At 45.5% G+C, this 26,805-nt stretch overlaps 1 protein-coding gene across 1 annotated transcript in view; it reads left to right on the plus strand.

Annotated features, from left to right (window-relative positions):
• The window catches only part of itprid1 (ITPR interacting domain containing 1), a 210,298-nt gene that overhangs the window by 99,525 nt on the left and 83,968 nt on the right, over window positions 1-26,805 (plus strand). The window contains exons 9-10 of the mRNA XM_068032668.1: window positions 4,481-4,968; window positions 13,669-13,720. Coding sequence (XP_067888769.1) covers window positions 4,481-4,968; window positions 13,669-13,720 — 540 coding nt within the window. The remainder of the gene's footprint in view (window positions 1-4,480; window positions 4,969-13,668; window positions 13,721-26,805) is intronic.

Genomic DNA, 26,805 nt, shown 5'->3' on the forward strand with positions numbered 1-26,805 from the left:
GCCTCTTCCTATCCCTTCTGCCAAAATGCATCACCTCACACTTGTCTGTATTAAATGCCATCTGCCACTTGTCTGCCCATTCTGCTAGCCTATCTATGTCCTGTTGCAGGCAGTTTGTATCATCCTCACTGTTTGCCATTCCTCCAAGTTTGGTATCATCGGCAAAGAGAGGGATGTCCTTTAGGTTTTTGTCCCTTACACATCACGTACTGATTAGAACCCTTGAAACAGCCTGATCATTTGAAACAGTGACCATGCCTCATAGAACCAACACAATTTCAAAAATCACTTGTTCTTTGTCACTGAAACACTGTTTTTCTGTAATTTAAAACTTTTCTTAAATTATCGCCCAAAGATCCCGCAATGGCTCTTTTTAACATGCTGTCTTTCTTACCAGACTATGGATTGGAGAAGCAGTAAAGATGCCTCCCACTGATTGTTCAATCCATGTTCTGGTTAAGTGAGACTCGGCAGATTGAGTGGAATGTCACAGATTTGGGCTTTAAATCTTTTCCTGCACACCCCCACCTTTGATCTCCCTTTCACTAGTCATTGACTGGCCAGAAGGACAAACAGGTGGTCTACTATCATGGCTCTGCTTCTTAATGCAAATCACAAAAAGAATCAAAAACTGCAAGATTCAGTATAACACAATATAAAAGTTACAAGACAACAAAAAACCAAGTAGTGTGATTCAGTCGACTGGAGGACCACAATAGAAATGATTTTATGATGGGATTTACAGCCTATCCCACAAAATGGGTACTGAAAATTAAATTGCTGTACATATTCACTAGTTGAGCTCCAAAGCAAGTGCATGTGAGACACTACAGATAAAAAGGTGAGTGGTTAATCTATTTATGTAACCTTCACTGTTAATTCTGGTTTATACATATGGTAATACAAACGCAGAAATAACAATTGATTTGCCATTTGGGTCAGTGCCCATCATGATAACGTTAATGGTTTGTGCTAGAAGGTGAAAAATCAAGCCAGTCTTGTTGATTACTTGTGCTATTGGTGACTTGCCATGTTATTTCTACTAGAATCTCTGTGATCAAACTGGTTGTCAAGCGACCTTAGAAAGCTGTTCCACACCATTGAGTTTTTTAATGGATATTCTGTATGTTTTACCTATTCTTGTTTATATTTTTGATGTTAACTGGAACTTTCAAATGTCAACACTGCATTTAAGCCAGTTGTAAATAGCTCGGGATGAAAATGACTAGCGTCTCCCCATCTTTCCTTTTCTCCTGTAACATAGCAATGAGGATTGTACCACCCTCCTGTTGTATTATTTGTTCTTTTGGTATGAATGGTTCCAGGGATGAGGAACTTCAGGTATGAAGATAGATTGGAGAAGTTAGGACAGTTTTCCTTAGAGAAGAGAAGGCTGAGAGGTGGTTTGATAGAGGTATTCAAAATCATGAAGGGTCTGAACATAGTAGATGGAGAGAAATTGTACCCTCACATGAAAGAATTGAGAATGAGAGGGCACAGATTTAAAGTAATTGGGAAGAGAAACAAAACTGACACGAGGAAAATCTTTTTTCACGCAGCAAGTAGTTAAAGGTCTGGAATGCACTGCCTGAGAGTGTGATGGAAGCAGGTTCAATTGAAGCATTCAAAAGGGAATTAGACTGTTATTTGAGAAGGAATAATGTGCAGGGTACAAGGAGAAGTCAGGGGAATGGCACTAAGTGAATTGCTCTTTCGGAGAGCCGTTGCGGACACAATGGGCAAAATGTCCTCCTCTGCGCAGTAACAATTCTGTGATTCTGTGATTCTATGTGACCTATCATAAGATTCACAGGACTGTTAGTAATATCCAATGGAAATATGAGTTTTTACTATAATTTAACTATATATACAGCTATTGGAAGAGCAACACCAACACACACCTCACTCTGTCACGCTACACCCACAACTCCCTGGTCATATCTGATGCAATATCACTTCCTCCAGTGACCTTCAGTTACAACTTCTTAAGGTAGTCCCTTCTTAACATGGTTCCATGTCCCACAATACCTTCAGCTGAGAAATTGCAGTTCATGTGCTATTTAGGAACACAGGAATATAAGAACAGGAGTAGGCCATTTAGCCCTTCGAACCTGATCTGCCATTCATAAAGTCATAGAGTTATACAGCACAGAAACAGACACTTTGGCCCACTGTGTCCAAGCTGGCCATCAATCCTATCTATTCTAAACCCATGTTCCAGCACTTGGTCCGTAGCCTTGTATGCTATTAGGTTTCAAGTGCTCATCTAAATAATCCTTAAATGTTGTGAGGGTTCCTGCCTCTACCATCCCTTCAGGCACTGTGTTCCAGATTCCAACCACTCTCTGGGTGAAAAAGAAATTCCTCAAATCCCCTCTAAACCTCCTACAACTTACCTTAAATTTATGCCCCCTGGTTATTGACACTTCCACTAAAAGAAAAGGTTTCTTCCGATCTACCCTAACTATGCCCCTCATAATTTTGTATACCTAAATCAGGTCCCCCCTCAGCCTTCTCTGCTCGACGGAAAACAGCCCTCGCCTATCCAGTCTCTCTTCATAGCTGAAATGCTCCAGCCCAGGCAACATCCTGGTGAATCTCCTCTGCACCCTCTCCAGTGCAATCACATCCTTTCTATAGTGTGGTAACCAGAACTGTAAACAGTACTCCAGCTGTGGCCTAACTAGCGTTTTATACAGCTCCATCATAACCTCCCTGCTCTTATATTGTATGCCTTGGCTAAAAAAGGCAAGTATCCCATATGCCTTCCTAACCACCTTATCTACCTGTGCTGCTGCCTTCAGTGATCTATGGATAAGTACACCAAGGTCCCTCTGACACTCTGTACTTCTTCGGGTCCAACTATCCATTGTTTTTTCGCTTGCCTTGTTAGTCCTCCCAAGATGCATCACATCACACTTCTCAGGATTAAATTCCATTTGTTACTGAACTGCCCATCTTACCAGACCATCTATATCATCCTTTAATCTAAGGCTTTCCTTCTTCATATTTACGACACTACCAATTTTCATGTCATCTGTGAACTTACTGATCATACCTCCTATATTCACAGCTAAATCATTAATGTACACCACAATCAGCAAGGGACCCAGCACCAATCCCTGCAGTACACCACTGGTCACAGGCTTCCACTCGCAAAAGCAACCCTTGACCATCACCCTCTGCCTCCTGCCACTAAGCCAATTTTGGATCCAATTTGCCAAATTGTGCTGGATCCCATGGGCTGTTACCTTCTTGACCGATCTCCCATGCGGCACCTTATCAAAAGCCTTACTGAAGTCCATGTAGACTGCATCAACTGCATCTACACACCTAGGCACCTCCTCGAAAAATTCAATCAAATTTGTTAGACATGATCTCCCCCTGACAAAGCCATGCTGACTATCCTTAACTAATCCCTGCCTCTCCAAGTGAAGATTAATCTTGTCCCTCAGAATCTTTTCTAATAGTTTTCGTACCACTGATGTTAGACTCACTGGCCTGTAATTACCTGGTTTATCCCTGTTACCCTTCTTGAATATTGATACCACATTCGCTGTCCTCCAGTCCTCTGGTACCTCTCCTGTGGCCAGAGAGGATTTGAAGATTTGTGTCAGAGCCCCTGCAATTTCCTCCCTTGCCTCACGTAGCTGCCTGGGACACATCTCATCTGGGCCTGGGGATTTATCCACTTTTCAGCCCACCAAAACCGCTAATACCTCCTCCCTTTCAATGTTAATTTGTTCATGTATATCACAATCCCCTTCCCCGATCTCTACGCCTACATCGTCCTTCTCCATAGTGAACACAGATGAAAAGTAATCATTTAAAACCTCACCTAGCGTCCTCATGACTAACCTGTATCTTAACTCCATCTACATGCCTTTGTTCCACATCCCTTAATACCCCTACTTCACAAAAATCTATCAACCTCAGTTTTGAAACTTTCAATTGACCTAGCCTCAACAACTTTTTGGCAGAGAGAGTTGCAGATTTCCACTACCCTTTGTGTGAAGAAGTGAAGACAAGAAATAAGAGCAAGAATAGACCATAAGGCTCCTTGAGCCTGCACCACCATTCAATATGATCATGGCTGATCTGTCTCAACTCCATGTTCCTGCTTACTCTCCATATCCCTTGATAAGAGCATAAGAAATAAATGTCTCCTGACATTAACTCTAATTTTAAAGTTATGCCCTTGTTTTGGATTTCCCCTTAAGAGGAGGATTAGAAAATAACAAGTATACCAGCTGATTTTTTTCTCCTCCATTGGAGATGCTGAGGCCAATAGTTGCTCCAGTTCATATAAATTTACTCAGGCTGTCAGAAAAATCTTCCTGGAAATATTTAGGTCTGTGATAATTTGATAGTTCTAAAAGAAATTCATTTGATTGTGACAATGCAACACATAATATTTTTGATTGTCTCACTCTGAATACAGGGTCTGTTTCTCCTTTTTATTTCTCTCTTGTCCATTTAGGTCGTTTCCACCCACTTGATGTCTTACAACAAGTGAATGATATATTCTCCTCCCTGTTCACGGAGATAGTCAGCAAAAATCTATCTCCTGAGCTCAACACTGAGGAGAAACAGCAGCTGGAAACAAAAGAGAAATGCAGAAAACTGCAGAGGAAAGTGTCCCAAAATTACTTTCAGAACAGGAAGGACTTTCAAAACTTCATAGAAAGTAAAGAGAAACCTTCAGGAAGGGACAAACGAGCTGCTTTCCGGTGTGCTCACCAGTCTATACCTGAAGACAGCATTTTAGCACCATTGACAGTGGAACAGAGTCAGGCTGAGAACAAGGCTCCTGATTTACCCCTTAACCTGAAGGAACCTCAAGATTCTCTATTGCTGGAAATGGCTGCCAAAGACAGAGACAGGGAACCGCAATTCATCACGCCCCAGGTGAAGAAATTGAAGCACTGCGCAAGTGATCAGCCACCAGATTCCTTCGAAATGGAAGAGGTAAACAAATTGGGAAAAAGGGATTCATGCCACATGACAGTAAAAAAGCACACAAAAGTAGAAAGGCCAGTTGAAACAGCTTAAAAAGTATTTGGGCTCTTGGATTTTATAAATAATGATATAAAATCATTGGTAGGCCTCAGTTAGAATATTGTGCACAGCTTTGGGAACCCAATTATAGGAAGGATGTAAAGGCAATAGAGAGAGTACAGAAGAGATTTATTGAAATGATCCCAGGGATGAGAGGCTTAGTTATGAGTAAAGATCACAGAAACCAGGGTTTTTTTCATTAGAATGAAAATGCTTAGGTGTTCAAAATTATGAGGGGCTTTTATAAGGTAAATCACAGAAATGTTCCATTGCCTGGTGAGTCAACACCTAGCCAGTATAAATGTAAGCTCAGCACCAAAAGAATGAAGGAGAAGTTCCGAAGAAGGGTCACTGACCCGAAACGTTAACTCTGCTTCTCTTTTCACAGATGCTGCCAGACCTGCTGAGTGATTCCAGCATTTCTTGTTTTTATTTCAGATTTCCAGCATCCGCAGTATTTTGCTTTTATTTTAATGAAGGAGGCTTTTTGAGAGCATTGACAGGACATGCAGTAATTAACAGAAACAGAGTTTGAAGCATCTATTTCCACACTGCTGCTGGAGATATAAGCAACATTTTGCAGTTTGCAGTAAGGAGGGTTAAAAAAGCTCACTATGCATAAAGAAATAGAGTAATCTAATTTCCTCTTGCCAGAGACAAGTAGGCAGAGAATGCATAAGAGTTTGCACAGATTGCACCCTTCCCCATGGTGCAGGGCGCCATTGATACCTTGCCTAATATCAACTCAGCTATTTTTATTAACCAAAAAGGATTTCATTCACTAAATGTGCAGCTGGTGTGCGACAAGCAATGCATCAGTCAGCATTCATGATTTTGCATCTGTCCACTGTACCACCAGCATTTGACCCACCAAAGGAAGGCAAAGGCTGGCTATTGGACAACAAGGGTTATCCACTCATGACGTAGCTCATGACTCCAGTCCAGCACATATGCACATGTGAACAGACTGCCTTCAATAAGAGCCATGTTGCCACAAGGAACATCATAGAGAACACTATTGGCATCCTTGAGCAATGCTTTTACTGCCTGAACAGCTCTGGAGGAGCTCTGCAGTACTCAGCTAAAACGGATATCAAGGTAACATGCAGCACAACCTGGCACTCATGAAGGAACAGGCCTTGTCACCACCCATTTGGTGAGAAGCTGAGGAGCAGGAATATGAGGAAGAGGAAGTGAAGGAGGAGGCAGAGCAACAGGAAGAGAAGGATCCAAGGAAGAAGGGAGGCCATAATATGGACAGCCCCTTTCTGCTTGGCTTTAACTGATCAAGTATTTCATGAGCAATACCAATAATCACAACCATACCTCCCCATTCACCAACAGTTCAACACTCCTCTATCACTGACCATCACATCATCCTTTTACTGACAACACAAAAAGACCACCAAAAATGCACATTCTAATCCAATTTTATAAATTTAATCTTTCCATAATGTATACAAAAATAAACTAATCACCTTTCAGGCATTTCCTTAGTGCCTGTCTTCAGTATGCCTTTGCCTATCCTTGTGCTCCTGTGAGGTGGCAGTAAGCTACTGACCTTCAATTGAGGAGACTGCAGATGGCCTTGTAGAGTGACCATGCTCTGGGTCTGGAGGGCCTGACACCATCTTGGCCTGAGCTGCAAAAATCTGGAATAGCTGGTTGATGAGCAATAGCAAAGGCACCGGTGGAGTTACAGGGGTGGAAGCATCTTTTGTTTCTTTACTTGTCGTATAACCACTCCCTTTGGCCTTGCATCACCAACCCCTTTGTCATTTAATCTCTCCTGTCTTCCAAGCTTCTTCTGAAGCCTGGCCCATTGAAATGCTCCTGTGACTCCTCTGCAACCGAATTAATCTCCACCTCACCCTCCAGTGAACTGGCACCTGCACACTCGTGCCTGGTGTCTCACCTCATGCAGATCTGTCCTGTATTCTAGCCTATAAAATACATGCATGTCAGTCTCTGGTTGCATCAGTGGTTGCAACATTGAGTGACAGTGTCTCTTCATCGTCACTGTCTTCTTCCTCTTTATCCTCTGACTGGGAAAGTTCCAGATCTTTGGTATCTGAAGTAAAAAAGGGACAAGGGTTGGGTTGTGGTGAGGGGAAGAGGAGAAAGTAGAAAATGTGTGCTTACACTATCTGCAGCTTCTAACTCAGAAGAGATTGAAGGATCAAGGAGAAGTGGGATGATATGTGGGTTAGGTTTGCAGTTACCATCATCATAGATCCCTCTAGCCCCACCAGTGGTCACAGCCTCAGTGATGCCCCTTCCCATGATAGTCAGCACTGTCTCCCCCATGGGAGTTAAAACATGCAACCATGCTTGTCCTCCTCCCATTCTTTGTTACTGACTCCTGTTATGTGCCACCTGTTAGAAAGAGGAATTGTGTCAGTTAGTGGCCTGCAACATGTTGGGTGATGTGAATAGCTATCAGTCTATGTGGGCTATGAGTTGTGGGTGTGGGGCTTGCAGCAGTGCTAACCTTGTGAGGGTGAGGTAAAGCATATGAATTGAATGGTTGATTATTGATTGATAAATTGTTGATATGTGGGTGATGGGGTGTAGTAAATTTAGCAGTGGATGGGGCTAGAAAAGCAGTTGGTACAATATTCCAGTTGAAGATCAACATACTCACCTTGACAGCTCATGCGCATCCATGTTCTTGCAGCAACATTCCTGGCATTGACCTCTGCCACTACTTCTTCCCACTGCTTCTTGATCATACATCTGGAAGGCCTCAAGCCCCCTGCAGATACAGGCCATCTCTCCTTCTCTCCACATTTTGCATCAAGAGCTGCATTGTTAGAAAACCTCTGTGATAGTTCTCTCGCATGTTCAATCATTTCTCAAAGTGTCGCAGCCCAGATTCACTTTTAAAATGACTCTCACTATTTCTTGCAGCCGCATGCATCGCCTCTTTAAAAGGTGCAGGCTGCCTTTTATTATTGTTATCGTTAGGTCCTCTGCTGATGCATGCAGCCAATGAATAGTGTGGTTGGTGCTGGCTGCATGCAGCAATCATGTAAAGTAGCAAGCAGCTCAAACTTACCACATTGCCTGCAATGCAATGACTGGGCGCAGGTTAATCCCGTACTGTGATCCTGGCAACTGTTTTTGGGGCTCATCGATTTAACCCCCAGGCACTCAAAGAAGTGTTGGCTCCCTGCTCCATGAGAAGGAAAATATTTAATATTTTCTTTGGCCATAGAAGCAACTGAGGAGCCCATTTAATCCCTCTCAACTGAGGAAGTCCCTATATGTCTCTGCTTTCTTCAACAATTCAACACTGGGGTTCATATCTAGTGGGATAGAATTGAAAAGCAGAAAATTGATGTTAAACTTATACATAACTATGCACAGCTCTGCTCTCCATATGACAAAAATGATGCAGAAGCATAGAAGAAAGTGCAAGAAAGATTTACAATAAGAACATAAGAACTAGGAGCAGGAGTAGGCCATTTGGCTGCTCGAGCCTGCTTCACCATTCAATAAGATCATGATTTATCTAATTGTGGATTTAACTCCATTTTCCTGACAGCAAGCCACTCCCACTCCACCCCTTCCCCCCACCCCATAACCCTTGAATATATTCAATGACCCAACCTCCACTGCTCTCTGAGGAAGAGAATTCCAAAGATTAACGACCCTCAGAGAAGAAATTCCTCCTCATCTCCATCTTAAATGGGAGAACCCTTATTCTTAAATTGTGCCCACCAGTTCTAGATTCACCCACAAGGGGAAACATCCTCTCAGCATCTACTCTGTCAAGCCCCCTCAGAATCTTACATGTTTCAATAAGGTCACCTCTTATTCTTCTAAACTCCAATGACTATAGGCCCAACCCGTTCAACCTTTCCTCATAAGACAACCTCTTCATCCCAGGAATCAGCCTACTGAATCTTCTCTGAACTACTTCCAATGCAAGTATAAACCTACTTAAATAAGGAGACCAAAACTGTACGCATTACTCTAGGTGCGGTCTCACCAATGCCCTGTACAGTTGTGGCAAAACTTCCCTACTTTTATACTCCATCCCCCTTGCAACAAAGGCCAACATTCCATTTGCCTTCCTAATTACTTGTACCTGCATGCTAACTTTTTGTAATTCAGAAGGACACCCAGATCCCACTGTAGCACAGCATTCTGCAGTCTCGCTCTATTTAAATAATATTCTGCTTTTCTATTCTTCCAACCAAAGTGGACAACCTTACATTTTCCCACATTATACTCCTTCTGCCAAATTTTTGCCCACGCACTTTATCTATATCCCCTTGCGTACTCGCTGCGTCCTCCTCACAACTTCTGTCTGACCTATCTTTGTATCATCAGCAAATTTGGTTACAATACACGAAGCCCCTTCATCCAAATAATTAATATTGGTTGTAAATAGTTGAGGCCCCAGCACTGATCCCTGTGGCACCCCACTAGTTACAGATTGCCAACCTGAAAATGCTCCATTTACCCTGACTTTCTGTTTTCTGTTAGTTAGCCAGTCCTCTATTCAGGCTAATATATACCCCCCAACACAATGAACTTGTCTCTTATGTAGTAACCTTTAATATGGCACTTTATCAAATGCCTTTTGGAAATCTGAATACACTACATCTACTGGTTCCCCTTTATCCACCCTGCTTGTTACATCCTCAAAGAACACTAATATATTTGTCAAACAAAAATAATATCAGAACCAAGAGGATGCATCTATCAAGAAAGACTGAAGAGGTTAGGACTGTTTAGAAAAAGAGAAAACTGACAAGTGACCTGAATTCTTTAAAATTATGAAAGGATTTGATAGGGTAGACTTAGAGAGGTTGTTTCCACTTGTGGATGAGTCCAGAACTCATCTTCTTCTTTGGCCTCCTTGTCTCGAGAGACAATGGGTAAGTGCCTGGAGGTGGTCAGTGGTTTGTGAAGCAGCGCCTGGAGTGGCTATAAAGGCCAATTCTAGAGTGACAGACTCTTCCACAGGTGCTGCAGATAAAATTGGTTGACTGGGCTGTTACGCAGTTGGCTCTCTCCTTGCGCCTCTGTCTTTTTTCCTGCCAACTGCTAAGTGTCTTCCACTCGCCACACTTTAGCACCGCCTTTATGGTTGCCCGCCAGCTCTGGTGATCACTGGCTACTGACTCCCACGACTTGTGATCAATGTCACAGGACTTCATGTCGCGTTTGCAAACGTCTGTAAAGCAGAGACATGGACAGTCGGTGGGTCTGATACCAGTGACGACCTCGCTGTACAATGTGTCCTTGGGGATCCTGCCATCTTCCATGCGGCTCACATGGCCAAGCCATCTCAGGCGCCGCTGGCTTAGTAGGGTGTATATGCTGGGGATGTTGGCCGCCTCGAGGACTTCAGTGTTGGAGATATGGTCCTGCCACTTGATGCCAAGGATTCTGCAGAGGCAGCGAAGATGGAATGAATTGAGACGTTGCTCTTGGCTGACATACGTTGTCCAGGCCTTGCTGCCGTAGAGCAAGGTACTGAGGACACAGGCTTGATACACGCGGACTTTTGTGTTCTGTGTCAGTGCGCCATTTTCCCACACTCTCTTGCCAGTCTGGACATAGCAGTGGAAGCCTTTCCCATGCACTTGTTGATTTCTGCATCGAGAGACAGGTTACTGGTGATAGTTGAGCCTAGGTAGGTGAACTCTTGAACCACTTCCAGAGTGTGGTCGCCGATATCTATGGATGGGGCATTTGTGACGTCCTGTCCCATGATGTTCGTTTTCTTGAGGCTGATGGTTAGGCCAAATTCGATGCAGGCAGCCGCAAACCTGTCGATGAGTCTCTGCAGACACTCTTCAGTGACTGACATTGCCCGACAAGTGGACTGCAATACTGCACCAAACAGCACGACCAAAAAAGGAAAGAAGGTACCAGCCCTTCATTTTGCAAGCTGGAACATCAGAACTATGTGTCCTGGCCTATCGGAAGACCTTACACAAATCAACGATTCTCGGAAGACCGCCATCATTAACAACAAGCTCAGTAGACTCAATGCAGACATTGCAGCAGTTCAGGAGACACTCCTCCCTGCGAGCGGATCTCTAAGAGAGCAAGACTACACCTTCTTCTGGCAGGGTAGGGATCCTGAAGAACCAAGACAGCATGGAGTGGGCTTCGCCATCAGAAACTCTTTGCTCAACATGATACAGCCACCCTCAAATGGCTTGGAATGCATACTGTCCATCCGTCTGTTCACCGCCTCTGGTCTAGTACGCCTGCTCAGCATCTATGCTCCAACACTGTGCTCCCCACCTGAAACTAAAGACCAGTTCTACGAGGAACTCCATAATATCATTAGTAGCATCCCCAACACTGAACACCTGTTCCTGCTGGGGGACTTTAATGCCAGGGTTGGGGCCAACCATGATTCATGGCCCTCCTGCCTTGGGCGCTATGGCGTTGGAAGGATGAATGAGAATGGACAGAGACTGCTTGAGTTGTGTACCTATCATAACCTCTGCATCACCAACTCGTTCTTTCACACTAAACCTTGTCACCAGGTTTCTTGGAGGCACCCAAGATCACGTCATTGGCACCAGCTGGACCTCATTGTCACAAGGCGAGCCTCTCTAAACAGCTTTCAAATCACAAGCAGCTTCCACAGTGCAGACTGCGAGACCGACCAGTCTCTGCCAGTCATGGATGACCTGGACATACAGCCAACAAAATCGGAACACAGTGATGCCATTGATTCTCTAGCCAGTGGAAAAGCCCCTGGGAAGGATGGCATTACCCCTGAAATTATCAAGAGTGCCAAGCCTGCTATACTTTCAGCACTGTACAAACTGCTTTGTCTGTGCTGGGACGAGGGAGCAGTACCACAGGACATGCGCGATGCCAATATCATCACCCTCTATAAGAACAAGTGTGACCGCGGTGACTGCAACAACTACCGTGGAATCTCCCTGCTCAGCATAGTGGGGAAAGTCTTCGCTCGAGTTGCTTTAAACAGGCTCCAGAAGCTGGCTGAGTGTGTCTACCCTGAGTGGCTCTACCACAGTGTGGCTTTCGAGCAGAGAGATCCACCATTGACATGCTGTTCTCCCTTCGACAGCTACAGGAGAAATGCTGTAAACAACAGATGCCCCTCTACGTTGCTTTCATTGATCTCACCAAAGCCTTTGACCTTGTCAGCAGACGTGGTCTCTTCAGACTACTGGAAAAGATTGGATGTCCACCAAAGTCCAGAACTAGAGACCATAAATCAAATAAGGAATTTAGGAGAAGCCTCTTCGCTCTGAGAGTGGTGAGAATGTGGAACTCACTCCCACATGGAGTGATTATGGCACCTGGCAGAGATGCTTTTGTAAGGAGAAGCTAGATAAGTACATGTGGGCTGGAAAAGAAAGATATGCTGACAGGGTGGAATGAAGTGAGGTGGGAGGAGGCAATGTGTGGAGCATAAACACCAGCATAGGGCAGGTGGACTAATGACCTGTTTCTGTATTGTATTTTTGTATGTTTCTCTATTGACTGTACGTATGTTGGCTGGCGCATTTCCAACATTGCAACAGTGGCTACACTTCAAAAGTATTTAATTGGCTGCAAAGTACTTTAGAATGTCCGGTGTCGTGAGAGGCACTATATAAATATAATATAAATAAATATAAATTCCTGCCTTAGATAGTAGCACTTTTGTATGGGCAATTCTGCTTTTGTAGTAATGAAGCAGGTTTAAGTTTGATGTGCTGTTTATCAAGATAAGCAGTTGAGCTTCATTAAAACATGTACGTTTTGACTGCTGACTATTGGATAACTGGAGAAAAAACAGTGGAGGAAAAGCCAGGCTCTTGTATTTTCTTTTGAATGCACACGACATTGGGTGACACAGTGGCAGCACAGTGGCGCAGTGGTTAGCATCGCAGCCTCACAGCTCCAGTGACCCGGGTTCAATTCTGGTTACTGCCTGTGTGGAGTTTGCAAGTTCTCCCTGTGACCATGTGGGTTTCCGCCAGGTGCTCCGGTTTCCTCCCACAGCCAAAGACTTGCAGGTTGATAGGTAAATTGGCTGTTATAAATTGCCCCTAGTATAGGTAGGTGGTAGGGGAATTGAGGGGATGTGGTAGGAATATGGGATTAATGTAGGATTGTTCTTTGTTGATTAGTATAAATTGATGGTTGGCGCAGACTCAGTGGGCCGAAGGGCCACTCAGTGCTGTATCTCTAAATAAATAAACTACTGCCAAGAACTAACATCCTTAGGGCATCCCATAGTGTTTTGCAACCAGTTAGTTACTTTTTACACACAAGTATTTGCTGTGGAGATAAGCATGGCAACCGTTAAGGTCTCACAAACTATAAATTAATAAATAATAAGTTACTCTGTTTTTGGATCATTGATTTAGGGATGTAGTTGGTCAGGACAGGAGGAGAGTTCCTCTGAGCAGACAGACAGTGTCTCAGTCTAATGTCTCACCTGAAAGATGTGTCAGTGGCAATGCAGGATGCCCTCAGCACTGCAGCAAAGAAACATGCTACATTGTTTCAGTACTCTTTATTACTATGTTCAATTATTTATCAAACTAAAAATGTAGTAATCAAGAACTCAAGAGAAAAAGGTAAACTAAACAGAATGTTTCCTTTATGTCTCAGGTCTACAGCTTTGATGAAGATAGTTTTCCAAGAATGGCTGCCAACAATAAATGTTCAGGTACATGTCTGTTTAGTAATAATAGCTACAACATCGAACATTGAAAAAAAAAATCTCAGTCACAATGGAGAATCAAATTATCTTTAATTTTCTGAATAATACATTTACTTATATCACCTGTCAACATGGGGGGGCGGGGGGTGGGCGCTGTTTTAATTATACAAAACACTAAACCCAGGAAGCAACAGGAAAGAGGAGTGAAGGAGAAGAAACAAAGAAACAATAATAAACCTGCATTAAAAATGGACTTGGTAAGCATTTGTACTTGAAATAAATATAAACGTTGTCTAAAGGACTTCCAATTGGTTATGTGCAATAACCATCAAGGCTACAGTCTTGACATTCTGAAATAAAAACAGAAAGTACTGTAAATACTCAGCAGATCAGGCAGCATCTGTGGAGAGAGAAGCAGAGTTAACATTTCAGGTCTGTGACCTTTCATCAGAACTGGTATTGTGTTCCTGATGAAGGAATGATGTCCTCTACCCTCATGGAGAAGGATGCCAACTTACCCTCCTCATCCTCCTGTCCCTCTCTACTGCAGCAGCTGGTTTTGCTCTGTCTGGCCTCATATTGTCCTCCCATTCCTCATCCAGGCTAAGGGGGACCCTTAGCAGAGTGCCCATTACCATTTCTTCCTTTCTCCTGATGATTCCTTTAAGGTGGAGTAGCATAGCACTTACTCTTTATAATTCTCAGAGAATTTCCAGAATAAATGTTAATCGGGTGTTGGTGAAGTCCTGACAAAGACTTGACAAACTCTTCTGATGTGTTTCTGAGATCCTCCTCATAGCTCCAGCAGCAATGAACATGACATGGTAACTAACCCTTTAAAGTGGTGAGTATCCCTTTAACTTGTGCTTGAAATCAACTTCAACCCCATGTTTACTCCCAAACAGCTGGTCTCTGCTAGAAGTGGGCATTAGTTGAAGATCCAGCTATCAAAAGGCCATGCAACCCCTTTCATGAGCACTAGCAGCCATTTTAAGTGGTAATCACCTGTTTAACAAGCCTCCAAATGGCTGTTCCTAGGACTGGCTTCAACTCTTTTACCAAGATGTCGTCTTGCGCTAAACACGAGCTAAACTGACAATTCAACTTAAGACTCCATCTTGACCACCTCTTTACCCCTTTAGCACCTAAAGTATTTGGCAATAACCACCTCCAAAAGCAAGGAATTATGCTAAAACTTTACAAATCACTTGTTGGGCCTCAGTTGGAATATTGGCCAGGATTTTATCCGGGCGACGGGGGTCTCAAACTCTCGCAGAAGCACCGCCGAGAACCCCGCGTTGCCTCTTCTGGGGGAGGCCCGCTGAAATAAGAGCCAATTTGGCACTTAACTGGGCCGCAGCGGGCCTTCCATGGGATCAAGGACCCTAGCGACGGAAGTTGCACCCTCTAAGAGCTGCTGGTCAATTAGAGGCCAGCAGCTCTTTAACTGAGCAGCATCACCATGGAGACGGAGGCTGTTGCCAGTGGAGCACCCACCTAAGGCCTAGAGGTGGTGTGGGACCCAGGCCACGGATAGATCAGGGTGGGAGGGGCCTCGCAGGGTGGGGTCGGAGGGGGTGTAAAGGCAGGAGGGTGGCTCTCAGTGGGCCCCCTATATGATGCCAGGTCCCTTGTTCAGGCACTATGTGCCTTTTAACGAGGTTTAAGCACTTTAAGAGCCCTCAACCACTGGTCAAAAAACAGTTGCTTACTTCTCCCAAACTCCAAGTAAGTTTGATCAGCTTGCTTCCTGAGGGTTCGAAACTTCTGGTGGTAGACTTCTGGTGGTAGACTTCTGGTACTAGCTCATATGCCCTGAGAATAGCATTTTCTGTCAGTTCATAATTGGATGAACTCTCATCTGGCAACAGGGAATAAACCTCATGGGCTTTGCCTGTTAACTTACTTTGCAACAGAAGAGTCCAAGACTCAGCTGGCCATTTTAACTGCCTTGCAAGTTTCTCAAAAGATGCAAAAAATGCTTCCACATCTCCCTTATTGAATATTGGAATCAATTGGGAAAATTTTAAAAATTCCGTCCACAGCCCCACAACATTTGTATTTTCTATGCTTTCACAGGGGTTACTCTGTCGCCCCCTAGCTAGCTCAAGCCGCCTCACCTCACTTTCCTCCCATTCCTTCTGGAAATTTCTTTCTCTTTCTCTCTGCTCTCTCCCATTTTCTTTCTCCTGTCTCTCCCTTTCTCTTGCTGTCTTCTAATTCAAGTTTCCTCTGTTCCAGTTGTATCTTTGCTAGCAATACCCTTTTAGAGTCTATTTCTAACCCTGTCTCTGCTTCTTCAGATTCGAGGGAAAAATGGTTGGTCACAAGTCTTAGGAGTTCTGACTTTCTGGCCTTGGTACAGAAAGTGATCCCACACTGCTCAACCATATTCCTCAACTCTTCCACAGACAGTGCTTTTAACTTTTCCCAAGTTACTTCACCCTGGCTTGGGGAGTTATTGGCTTCAGTCGCAGACATGTTCGTATTCTTGCACACAGAACCACAAGAAAACCTGTTTTGAAATTTTTCTCTTTTTGATTGGATCAATTTAACTTCCCACTTCTAATTTCTCGTTTGTTTGCGTGTCCAATCTGGGAGGCTAGTCCCCAAAGTTCTGCTATGACCAGGTGAGTAAGGGGTCTAGGGCTCCTCTCTCAGCATTTTTCCTGGTTTGGCCGGAAGAGGGTTTTACTTATAAAACACTATATTTTTGGCTTCCCCTCAGTGAGTCCTTGCTCACTGCTCTCTAATTGTAATGGCAAAGAAATCAACCAGACAGGTTTTCTCAGATTTAAATAAGAAAGGTGTCAGTTTATTAACCTTAAAACTCTAATTCAGTTAAAACTGCTAAAAACATGCGATGTGACCATACTAGCATGCATATGTGATAAACACACATGCCAATAGAGACAGAAAAGGAGTAAGATTCAAAGGGGAAAGTTTGAAGCAGTAGATGGAATTTGGTTTTGGATTGGATGTAAAGTCTGTAATTGAAGTTAAGTATTGCAGTTCTCAGTGGGGCCAAGTGCATACTTTCAAACTTGTTTTGCTGGTCTTCTGTCTTGAGGCTTAAGTTATTTCCGTGGGTCCCTGGAACTTTGCGTGAGAGAGAGGAGAGAGAGATGCTCTCTTTTTGAAGTTCAGTTGCAGTCCCTTCCAAAACTGTTCTGTGTCAGGCCTAATTCAAAAAAACCCAGGTTGGCCAGAAGGTTAGTCATGTGGCTAGCTCCTTGTTTGGATCAGCCTCGCCTGCAAGATTTTTGGATTCCTCCAAGCTTACCTGACACTGCTGTGCGGGGGGTGGGGAGGGGCGCTGGAATGCTGGCTCAATGACTCTCAATGTCGTGTGATCATCACTATGGGTAGACGGTGGCGTAGTGGTATTATCACTGGACTAGTAGCCCAGAGACCCAGGGTATTGATCTGGAGACATAGGTTCGAATCCCACCACAGCAGAAGATGGAATTTGAATTTAGTTAATAAATCTGGAATTAAAAAGCTAGTATAATGATGGCCATGAAACCATTGTCAATTGTTGTAAAAACCCATCTGGTTCACTAATGTCCTTTAGGGAAGGAAATCTGCTGTCCTTACCTGGTCTGGCCTACATGTGACTCCAGACCCACAGCAATGTGGTGAACTGTAACATGCCCTCTGAAATAGCCTAGCAAGCCAGTCAGTTGTATCTAACCGCTACAAAGACTATAAAAAGGAATGAAACCAGACGGACCAGCCGGCATTGACCAAGGCACCGGAAACAACAACGGCAAACCCAGCCCTGTCGACCCTGCAAAGTCCTCCTTACTAACATCTGAAGGCTTGTGCCAAAGTTGGGAGAGCTGTCCCACAGACTAGTCAAGCAACAGCCTGACATAGTCATACTCACGGAATCATACCTTACAGACAATGTCCCAGACACTGCCATCACCATCCCCGGGTACGTCCTGTCCCACCGGCAGGATAGACCCACCAGAGGTGGTGGCATAGTGATATACAGTAGGGAGGCAGTTGCCCTGGGAGTCCTCAACATCGACTCCGGACCCCATGAAGTCTCATGGCATCATATCAAATATGGGCAAGGTAACCTCCTACTGATTACCACCTACTGCCCTCCCTCAGCTGATGACTCAGTACTCCTCCATGTTGAACACCACTTGGAGGAAGCACTGGGGGTGGCAAGGGCACAAAATGTACTCTGGGCGGGGGACTTCAATGTCCATCACCAAGAGTGGCTCGGTAGCACCTCTACTGACCGAGCTGGCCGAGTCCTAAACGACATAGCTGCTAAACTGGGTCTGTGGCAGGTGGTGGGGAAACCAACACGAGCGAAAAACATGCGTGACCTCGTCCTTACCAATCTGCCTGCCGCAGATGCTTCTGTCCATGACAGTATTGGTAGGAGTGACCACCACACAGTACTTGTGGAGACGATGTCCCGCCTTCACATTGAGGATACCGTCCATCATGTTGTATGGCACTATCACCGTGCTAAATGGGATATGTTTAGAGATACAGCACTGAAACAGGCCCTTCGGCCCACCGAGTCTGTGCCGACCATCAACCACCCGTTTATACTAATCCTACACTAATCCCATATTCCTACCACATCCCCACCTGTCCCTATATTTCCCTACCACCTACCTATACTAGGGGCAATTTATAATGGCCAATTTACCTACCAACCTGCAAGTCTTTTGGCTTGTGGGAGGAAACCGGAGCACCCGGAGGAAACCCACGCGGACACAGGGAGAACTTACAAACTCCGCACAGGCAGTACCCAGAATTGAACCCGGGGCGCTCGAGCTGTGAGGCTGCAGTGCTAACCACTGCGCCACTGTGCCGCCAAATTCAAACAGATTTCAAACAGATCTAGCAATGCAAAACTGGGCATCCGTGAGGTGCTGTGGGCCATCAGCAGCAGCAGAATTGTACTCAACCACAATCTGTAACCTCATGGCCCGGCATATCCCCCACTCGACCATTACCATCAAGCCAGGAGACCAAACCTGGTTCAATGAAGAGTGCAGGAGGGCATGCCAGGAACAGCACCAAGCATACCTCAAAATGAGGTGTCAACCTGGTGAAGCTACAACCCAGGGCTACTTGCATGCCAAACTGCGTAAGCAGCATGCGATAGACAGAGCTAAGCGATCCCATAACCAACGGATCAGATCCAAGCTCTGCAGTCCTGCCACATCCAGCCGTGAATGGTGGTGGACAATTAAACAACTAACTGGAGGAGGAGGCTCCACAAATATCCCCATCCTCAATGATGGGGGAGCCCAGCACATCAGTGCGAAAGATAAAGCTGAAGCATTTACAACAATCTTCAGCCAGAAGTACCGAGTTGATGATCCATCTCGGCCTCCTCCTGAAGTCCCAGGCATTACAGATGCCAGACTTCAGCCAATTCGAGTCACTCCGCTTGATATCAAGAAACGACTGAAGGTACTGGATATTGCAAAAGCTATGGGCCCTGACAATATTCTGGCAATAGTACTGAAGACCTGTGCTCCACAACTTGCCGCACCCCTAGCCAAGCTGTTCCAGTACAGCTACAACACTGGCATCTACCCTGCAATGTGGAAAATTGCCCAGGTATGTCCTGTACACAAAAGCAGGACAATTCCAATCCGGCCAATTACCGCCCCATCAGTCTACTCTCAATCATCTGTAAAGTGATGGAAGGTGTCGTCAACAGTGCCATCAAGCGACACTTGCTTAGCAATGACCTGCTCAGTGATGCTCAGTTTGGGTTCCGCCAGGGCCACTCAGCTCCTGACCTCATCACAGCCTTGGTTCAAACATGGACAAAAGAGCTGAACTCAAGAGGTGAGGTGAGAGTGACTGCCCTTGACATCAAGGCAACATTTGACCGAGTATGGCATCAAGGAGTGGTAGCAAAACTGAGGTCAATGGGAATCAGGGGGAAAACCCTCTGCTGGCTGGAGTCATACCTAGCGCAAAGGAAGATGGTTGTGGTTGTTGGAGGTTAATCATCTGATCTCCAGGCGACGGTAAAAAGGGAACCTTCATATTTCAATCTGTGTGTTAATGTTTTGCTTCATTACGGGATAAGTCTTGTTTTATCATAAACTGACAATTTTGTTGTTTATTAAAGAAACCTGGTTGGTGTATTTTAATTGGGGCATGATAAAGGTGCTTCCATTTTTGTTTAGTTAAAAAATTTATTTTTGAGGAATTCATAGTCAAACTGAATAAATGTTGGACCAGTTTTTTTTTAAAGAAGGTACTGAAAGAAATGGTTTGGCAACAATGTTTACTGGTTGTCACATGACTCAAATTAAAACTAGAACAGAAACCCTGGTACCAGGGGAAGAAAGGACATGTGCACCCATTGATAGGACAAGCCTGTGGAGCAGCAGAGTGTACCTGAGAGACAGCACCCATTGTGTGTGTGTGTGTGTGTGTGTGTGTGTGTGTGTGTGTGTGTGTGTGTGTGTGTGTGTGTGTGTGTGTGTGTGTGTGTGTGTGTGTGTGTGTGTGTCTGAGGGGATAAGGTTGGCAAGGGTTGTAAAAAAAAAAGTGATAGGTATAGGACAGATGTTAGAGGTAGTTTCTTTACTCAGAGAGTAGTAGGGGCGTGGAACGCCCTGCCTGCAACAGTAGTAGACTCGCCAACTTTAAGGGCATTTAAGTGGTCATTGGATAGACATATGGATGAAAATGGAATAGTGTAGGTCAGATGGTTTCACAGGTCGGCGCAACATCGAGGGCCGAAGGGTCTCTACTGCGCAGTAATATTCTAATTCTACTACAGGACTTCCTCAGGGTAGTGTCCTAGGCCCAACCATCTTCAGCTGCTTCACCAATGACCTTCCTTCAATCATCAGGTCAGAAGTGGAGATGTTCGCTGATGATTGCACAATGTTCAGCACCATTCATGACTCCTCAGATACTGAAGCAATCTGTGTAGAAATGCAGCAAGACCTGGACAATATCCAGGCTTGGGCTGAGAAGTGGCAAGTAACATTCGCGCCACACAAGTGCCAGGCAATGACCATCTCCAACAAGAGAGAATCTAACCATCTCCCCTTGACATTCAACGGCATTACCATTGCTGAATCCTCCACTATCAACATCCTAGTGGCTACCATTGACCAAAAACAGAACTGGAGTAGCCATATAAATACCATGGCTACAAGAGCAGGTCAGAGGCTAGGAATGCTGAGACGAGTAACTCACCTCCTGACTCCCCAAAGCCTGTCCACCATCTACAAGGCACAAGTCAGGTGTGTGATGGAATACTCTCCACTTGACTGATTGGGTGCAGCTCCAGCAACACTCAAGAAGCTCGACACCATCCAGGACAAAGCAGCCCGCTTGAATGGCACCCCATCTACAAACATTCACTCCCTCCACCACCAACGCACAGCGGCAGTGTGTACCATCTACAAGATGCAACACAGCAATGCACCAAGGCTATTTAGACAGCACCTTCCAAACCCACGAACTCTACCAACTAGAAGGACAAGGGCAGCAAATACATGGGAACACCACCACCTGCAAATTCCCCTCCAAGTCACACACCATCCTGACTTGGAACTATATCGCCATTCCATCAACATCTGGATCTAAATCCTGGAACTCCCTTCCTTACAGCACTGTGGGTCTACCTACCCCAAATGGACTTCAGCGGTTCAAGAAAGCAGCTCACCACCACCTTCTCAAGGGCAATTAGGGATGGGCAATAAATGCTGCCATAGCCAGTGATGCCCACATCCCATGAATGAATAATAAAAAAATAATTGACAAAACCCATCTGGCTAGCTGAATCAGGGAGTACTCCCATTGTCTTCTTCATGCCACTGTCTTTTAGAATGCAGATGTGCAGCCATGTTTTCAGCCACTGTTGTGGTCCTTTAAACAAGTTATTTCAATGTCAGTGACAGTTCAAAAATAATGTTCCATATGATGAAATTAATATGTCTCATTTTCGCAGGTATGGTTTCTGTCACTACATGATTAGCCAAATGATTGCCTTCTTGCTGTGTGATTCTATGATAAATAACCCTGGGCTGAGTTTTCACTTTGGGGGTTGGAAGCAAGAGGCAGGACTGCTTCCGGTTCCCGTATCTGTCCCCAAGTGGTCAACAGTCACTGACCTGGAATTGTAACTGAGGCAGCCCTGTACACATAGCTTTGGATAAATCAAATTTTTATCAAATGTATAACTTCATCTTAGGTTTCCCTTCCCATTACCTTTGCCTGACACTTATTTGTCTTCTGTCCTGGCAACATTGGAAAAGGCTTCAAAATGATTGAGCTGACCTCTGAGGCTCTCCATATGCTTTCAGAACTTCTGTTGCCTTCGTATGACACTTCCGTTTAAATTGTCCCCATCCCTTTAAATCTCACTTCCAAACATCACAAATTCCCCATCATGAATGTGCTTCTTGCACATATCTACATCTGCATCCCCCCCCTCCCCCCACCCCCACCCCACTCCTCCAGGAGCAAAACTTGCCCAGAGATAGGAACATGCCAGCAACACAGCACGCCGATCTCCAATGCCAATTTTTGGGCCTTCCTGCTTCTGGTCCTGCCTTCAACGGGAATCAAAAATTCTGCCTAACGTTTTAGGTTGTTAAACTTTAATCAAAACCGTAAGATCTTAGAGAATGAACAGCTTTTAAGCCATAGTAAATGGGGCAGGAAAGGAAGAAAAGGGAGAGCTCCATGATAAGACAGAGGGCAGGACTGATGAAAGGACAAATTGGTGATGATGCCAGGCAAAAGGCAGGAATGATGAGGATAGTGCAAAGTAAAAGGAGGTGATAATGAGCGTATTCAAATCTGTTGGGCCTATTCATCTCTGCCTATAGATAGTGCCCATGAAATCTAATGTTAAGTAATTGTATTTGTTCGGTGTTCATTGTTGTGTTCGAGGAATATGCAATTGCTGTGCCCTGCCTTAATGTGTATCTATTCTATGTCCCTGACGCCTGTTTCTATCTCTTCTCTGTTGCGTTTCTCAGTAGCTTATTTCCATTGCAAAATTATTGGCTGACGTACTACCTCTTGGAAAGTGTGGCATTTATTTGCATGCCCACCTCTTGTTTGGTTATGATGCATGTAACACATGAACTGTTACGAGGATTCAGACTCGAATAGAATAAATAATGACACGGGCAAAGGCACAGAATTACAAAATTTTCCAACTAACTTTATTGAACGATGCTTCAAAATCACAAGGATGTGAACAGCACACTGATAGCTGAAGAACAGGCAAATAACAGCATGCAGGACATATCAATGGAAAACAAAACTTACAAACTAACATCTTTCAATTCAGTTGTGCCCTCATTTTATTAATACAGAAGCTGAATCCTCCCAATGCACAGGACAACTGTCTTACTTTAAACTATAAGATAAAAAGTTTACCCATCCAGTTGTCTGGATGATATCCACAAAGCTGAATCTTCCACACAATCCCCAGCCTTGCCCTTTAATCTCTTTAGCTCAACCACAGAAAACTGGCACTTCCCCCTACAGATCTCCTCTTTAACTCAACCAGGAGACTAAAGGGTTACACGTACCTTGAATGATACTCACAAGCTTTTCTCTTACCCAGCCCAGCTGGTCCCCTCTAGTCTCTGGACGGAATTTTACCTGCACAAAATGGACGTCCTCCGAGTTGGCTGAGTCGAAGAATGGCGAGTGATGACGTCGGGTTGGGTCCCTGATGTCATGACGCCCAAACCCCATCTTACATAGGTCGGACGGCGGATGACATCGAGGTGCCGTCCGCTTTGCAGCAATTGAGGGCCAACTAGGGGCGCAGCCACCTGTACGGCGGAGCGAGGGAGCTGGAGGTTTGTGGGAGTTGAGTGCAAGGGAGGCCCGGGAGTCTCTAATATTCAGGCGTTTCTCCTGAACGGTGGCTCATCACCCAGTGACTGACATGTCAGTCTGAAATGAGGCATTCACATGAGCTGGAGGCACAGAAGCATTCACCTTCAGGGGGAAATCGCAGCTGCTACGGCCCACCTTTCCTTCAAACACCTCAAGGACCAAATGTGCCACCTCCCCAAGTCTCCATCTCATGCAGAGCAACCAGATCGCCCAAAACATCAGCATTGACTTGTGACAGATGAAAATGCCAAGTGAAAAATGTAATAATTTTTAGTGAGTCATAACATCAAATAAATATTTACAAATCGCACCAGTGACCCCGTAGTTCAGTTATTGTGATTTTTTAAAAACGTTTGCGAGTGCTCACACGTGTGGACGACTCCTCGCCGTCAGTCACAGCAAAGGCAGGAGGCTGTTCATGCTGCCCCGTGTGGGCCACAGCATGTTGAGGTGACCCTGAGCAGTCTCAAGACCACCCTCTGACACCCTGGGTTTATGTGGTGCTGATGTTACTGGCAGAGGGGACAAGGAGCTGCTGAATGCATCAGGAGTGCCCTGAGAGGAGCCCCCATATGCATTCTGCTACTGCTTCTATGCCCTCCTGTGGCTCAATTGGGCCTTCCTGCTGACCCCAGAGGAATGAGCAGCTTTTGGATGTCACAGGAGCCTCATTGACAGCTTGCTAAGGCACTAGTCCATAGAGCTCAGTTTCTTTGTGAGGTTCTGCAGGGCCTCCAGGATCGGGCCCTGCACAGCAGCTGTCAATGGAGGAAGCCGGATGCACTGAGGACAGGGACTGTACATTACTCATGGCCTGGATGGAGATCTTCGAAGTCCGAGCCATAGCAATGTCTCCCGTATCTCTGCCAGATCTCTACGCACTGCATGCTGAACCTGCAGCAGCTCCTGCCGAACGGATGTCATCAGAGGCTCATCATCAGCATGGGGCTCTGCACTGGGCTGGCCTCCCACAGTTCTCCGAGTGTCAGAGGCTTTGGCCAATACTACCTCTGGCAGCTGGTCCGGCACTTGTGTGCTGCTGGTACCAGGTTGTGACTACGAATCTGAAGAGGCACGCATGCCAACCAAGGCGACTGTTTCTGAGCTGGTGCTTGGTTTGGGGCGAGGATGTGCTGCTGCACCCTCTGAGGTCCACTCCTCCTCCTCAGAGGTGGATGGATGTGCCCCGGAGAGGCTGCCAGGCCGTTGCTGTGTTGCACCTGCAAGGGAAAAAAGAATGATCAGTTTTGATCAGCACTCCTGACTGAAGGACATATCATTGACTGCAGTGTGGCCACGTGTTTGTGTCTTTGAGCTTGCAAGCAACCTTCATTGCTTGAACCAAGTGGCCTCCCACATGCCCACCCCTCCCACCTGCCCCTCGACCACACTCTGGGGAACTCGCCCTACTGGACAGGTGTGCTGGCCTCACCATCAGCTACTGAGCATCATCCGTCCTCCCCTGCAAGCATCAATGCTTCCTCCTCCGCTCTGGTGAGAAAGGCGAGGATGGCAACCCCACCACCAGCCCAAGCCCTCTCTCGGGCATTCTGTGCCCTCTTCTCCTGTGGAGACACATGGCAATTAGTTTAGTCACTTGATTAGAAAGAACACCCCTTGTGCTGAATGCTGCATCTGGACCCAATGCCATTGAAGTGCACAGTTGGCACACCTCTGGACCATTGTGCGACTCAGATGTGCCCAGTGTACGGCCCAAAGCTGTGCTGCAGCCAATCACTGCAGGTAGATGGCTTTGACTTTTCAGCATCAGCACCCATTGACCCTCCTGTATCAGTTAAAAGATGCGATGACTGCGGAATGCCCCTTGCCCTGGCAGAGCGCAGAAGGTCATTGACCCGCTTGCAGCACTGGAGCCATGTCCTCCTCACTGCCCCACTGCTGCTGACCTCCTCCGCTACCTCCAGCCACACCTTCTTGCTGACTTGGGGAGGCCTCCTCCTTCTGCCTGAGGGGAAGAGGACCTCCGGCCTTGCCTCAGCCGCCTGGAGGAGGACATGCAGAGAGTCTTCAGAGAACCTGGGTGCCATGCGGCTGCATCTCTCTGCCATTGCCACAAGCGGGTTCTGGTGTGTCTCTGGTTTATTAGAAATTAATGGATGGGTGGGCCCTTTGGTTCTTGCTGTACACCTTTCACCCTTGTGAGTGGTCAAGGGTGAGGTTACCTCCCATGGACAGAGGTCCTAGCAGATGCTAGTGATAAGGACAAAGCAAATGGCCTCTGTTGCCAACCATGCTGTGAATGTGTATCCCTCTCTCATTCACCCAGGTGTCTTCCTTCACACTGTTTCAAGGTTCCTCACTTCCCTGAACGTAACGATGACCATGGAACCAGAAAAAGTTACAAGATTCCCTTTAATGAGGTTCATCCTGCCAGTGTTTTGATAATCATAAGTATTTGTACCATTGGAATGTTTTCACAAAACCATGCTGTCTCTCGCTAATAAGTTTGTTTGTTTCCAAATGGGAGTAAATCCTGTCCCGAATAATCCTCTCTAATAGTTTCCCTACCACTAACGTAAGGCTCACCGGCCTATAATTTCCTGGATTATCCTTGCCACCCTTCTTAAACAAAGGCACAACATTGGCTATTCTCCAGTCCTCTGGGACCTCACCTGTAGCCAATGAGGATGCAAAGATTTCTGTCAAGGCCCCAGCAATTTCCTCCCTTGCCTCCCTCAGTCTTCTAGGGTAGATCCCATCAGGCCCTGGGGACTTATCTACCTTAATACTTTGCAAGACACCCAACACCTCCTCCTTTTTGATAATGAGATGACTGAGACTATCTGCACTCCCTTCCCTAGGCTCATCATCCACCAAGTCCTTCTCCTTGGTGAATACTGATGCAAAGTACTCATTTAGCACCTCACCCATTTCCTCTGGCTCCACACATAGATTCCCATCTCTGTCCTTGAGTGGGCCAACCCTTTCCCTGGTTACCCTCTTGCTCTTTATATATGTATAAAAAGCCTCGGGATTTTCCTTAATCCTGTTTTCCAATGACTTTTCATGACCCCTTTTAGCCCTCCTAACTCCTTGCTTAAGTTCCTTCCTACTGTCTTTATATTCTTCAAATGCGTCATCTGTTCCCAGCCTTCCAGCCCTTTCAAATGCTTCCTTTTTCTTTTTGACTTGGCTCACAATATCCCGTGTTATCCAAGCTTCCCGAAACTTGCCAAACTTGCCTT

Source organism: Heterodontus francisci, chromosome 5 (assembly GCF_036365525.1).
Source record: "Heterodontus francisci isolate sHetFra1 chromosome 5, sHetFra1.hap1, whole genome shotgun sequence".
NCBI classification, from domain to species: domain Eukaryota; kingdom Metazoa; phylum Chordata; class Chondrichthyes; order Heterodontiformes; family Heterodontidae; genus Heterodontus; species Heterodontus francisci.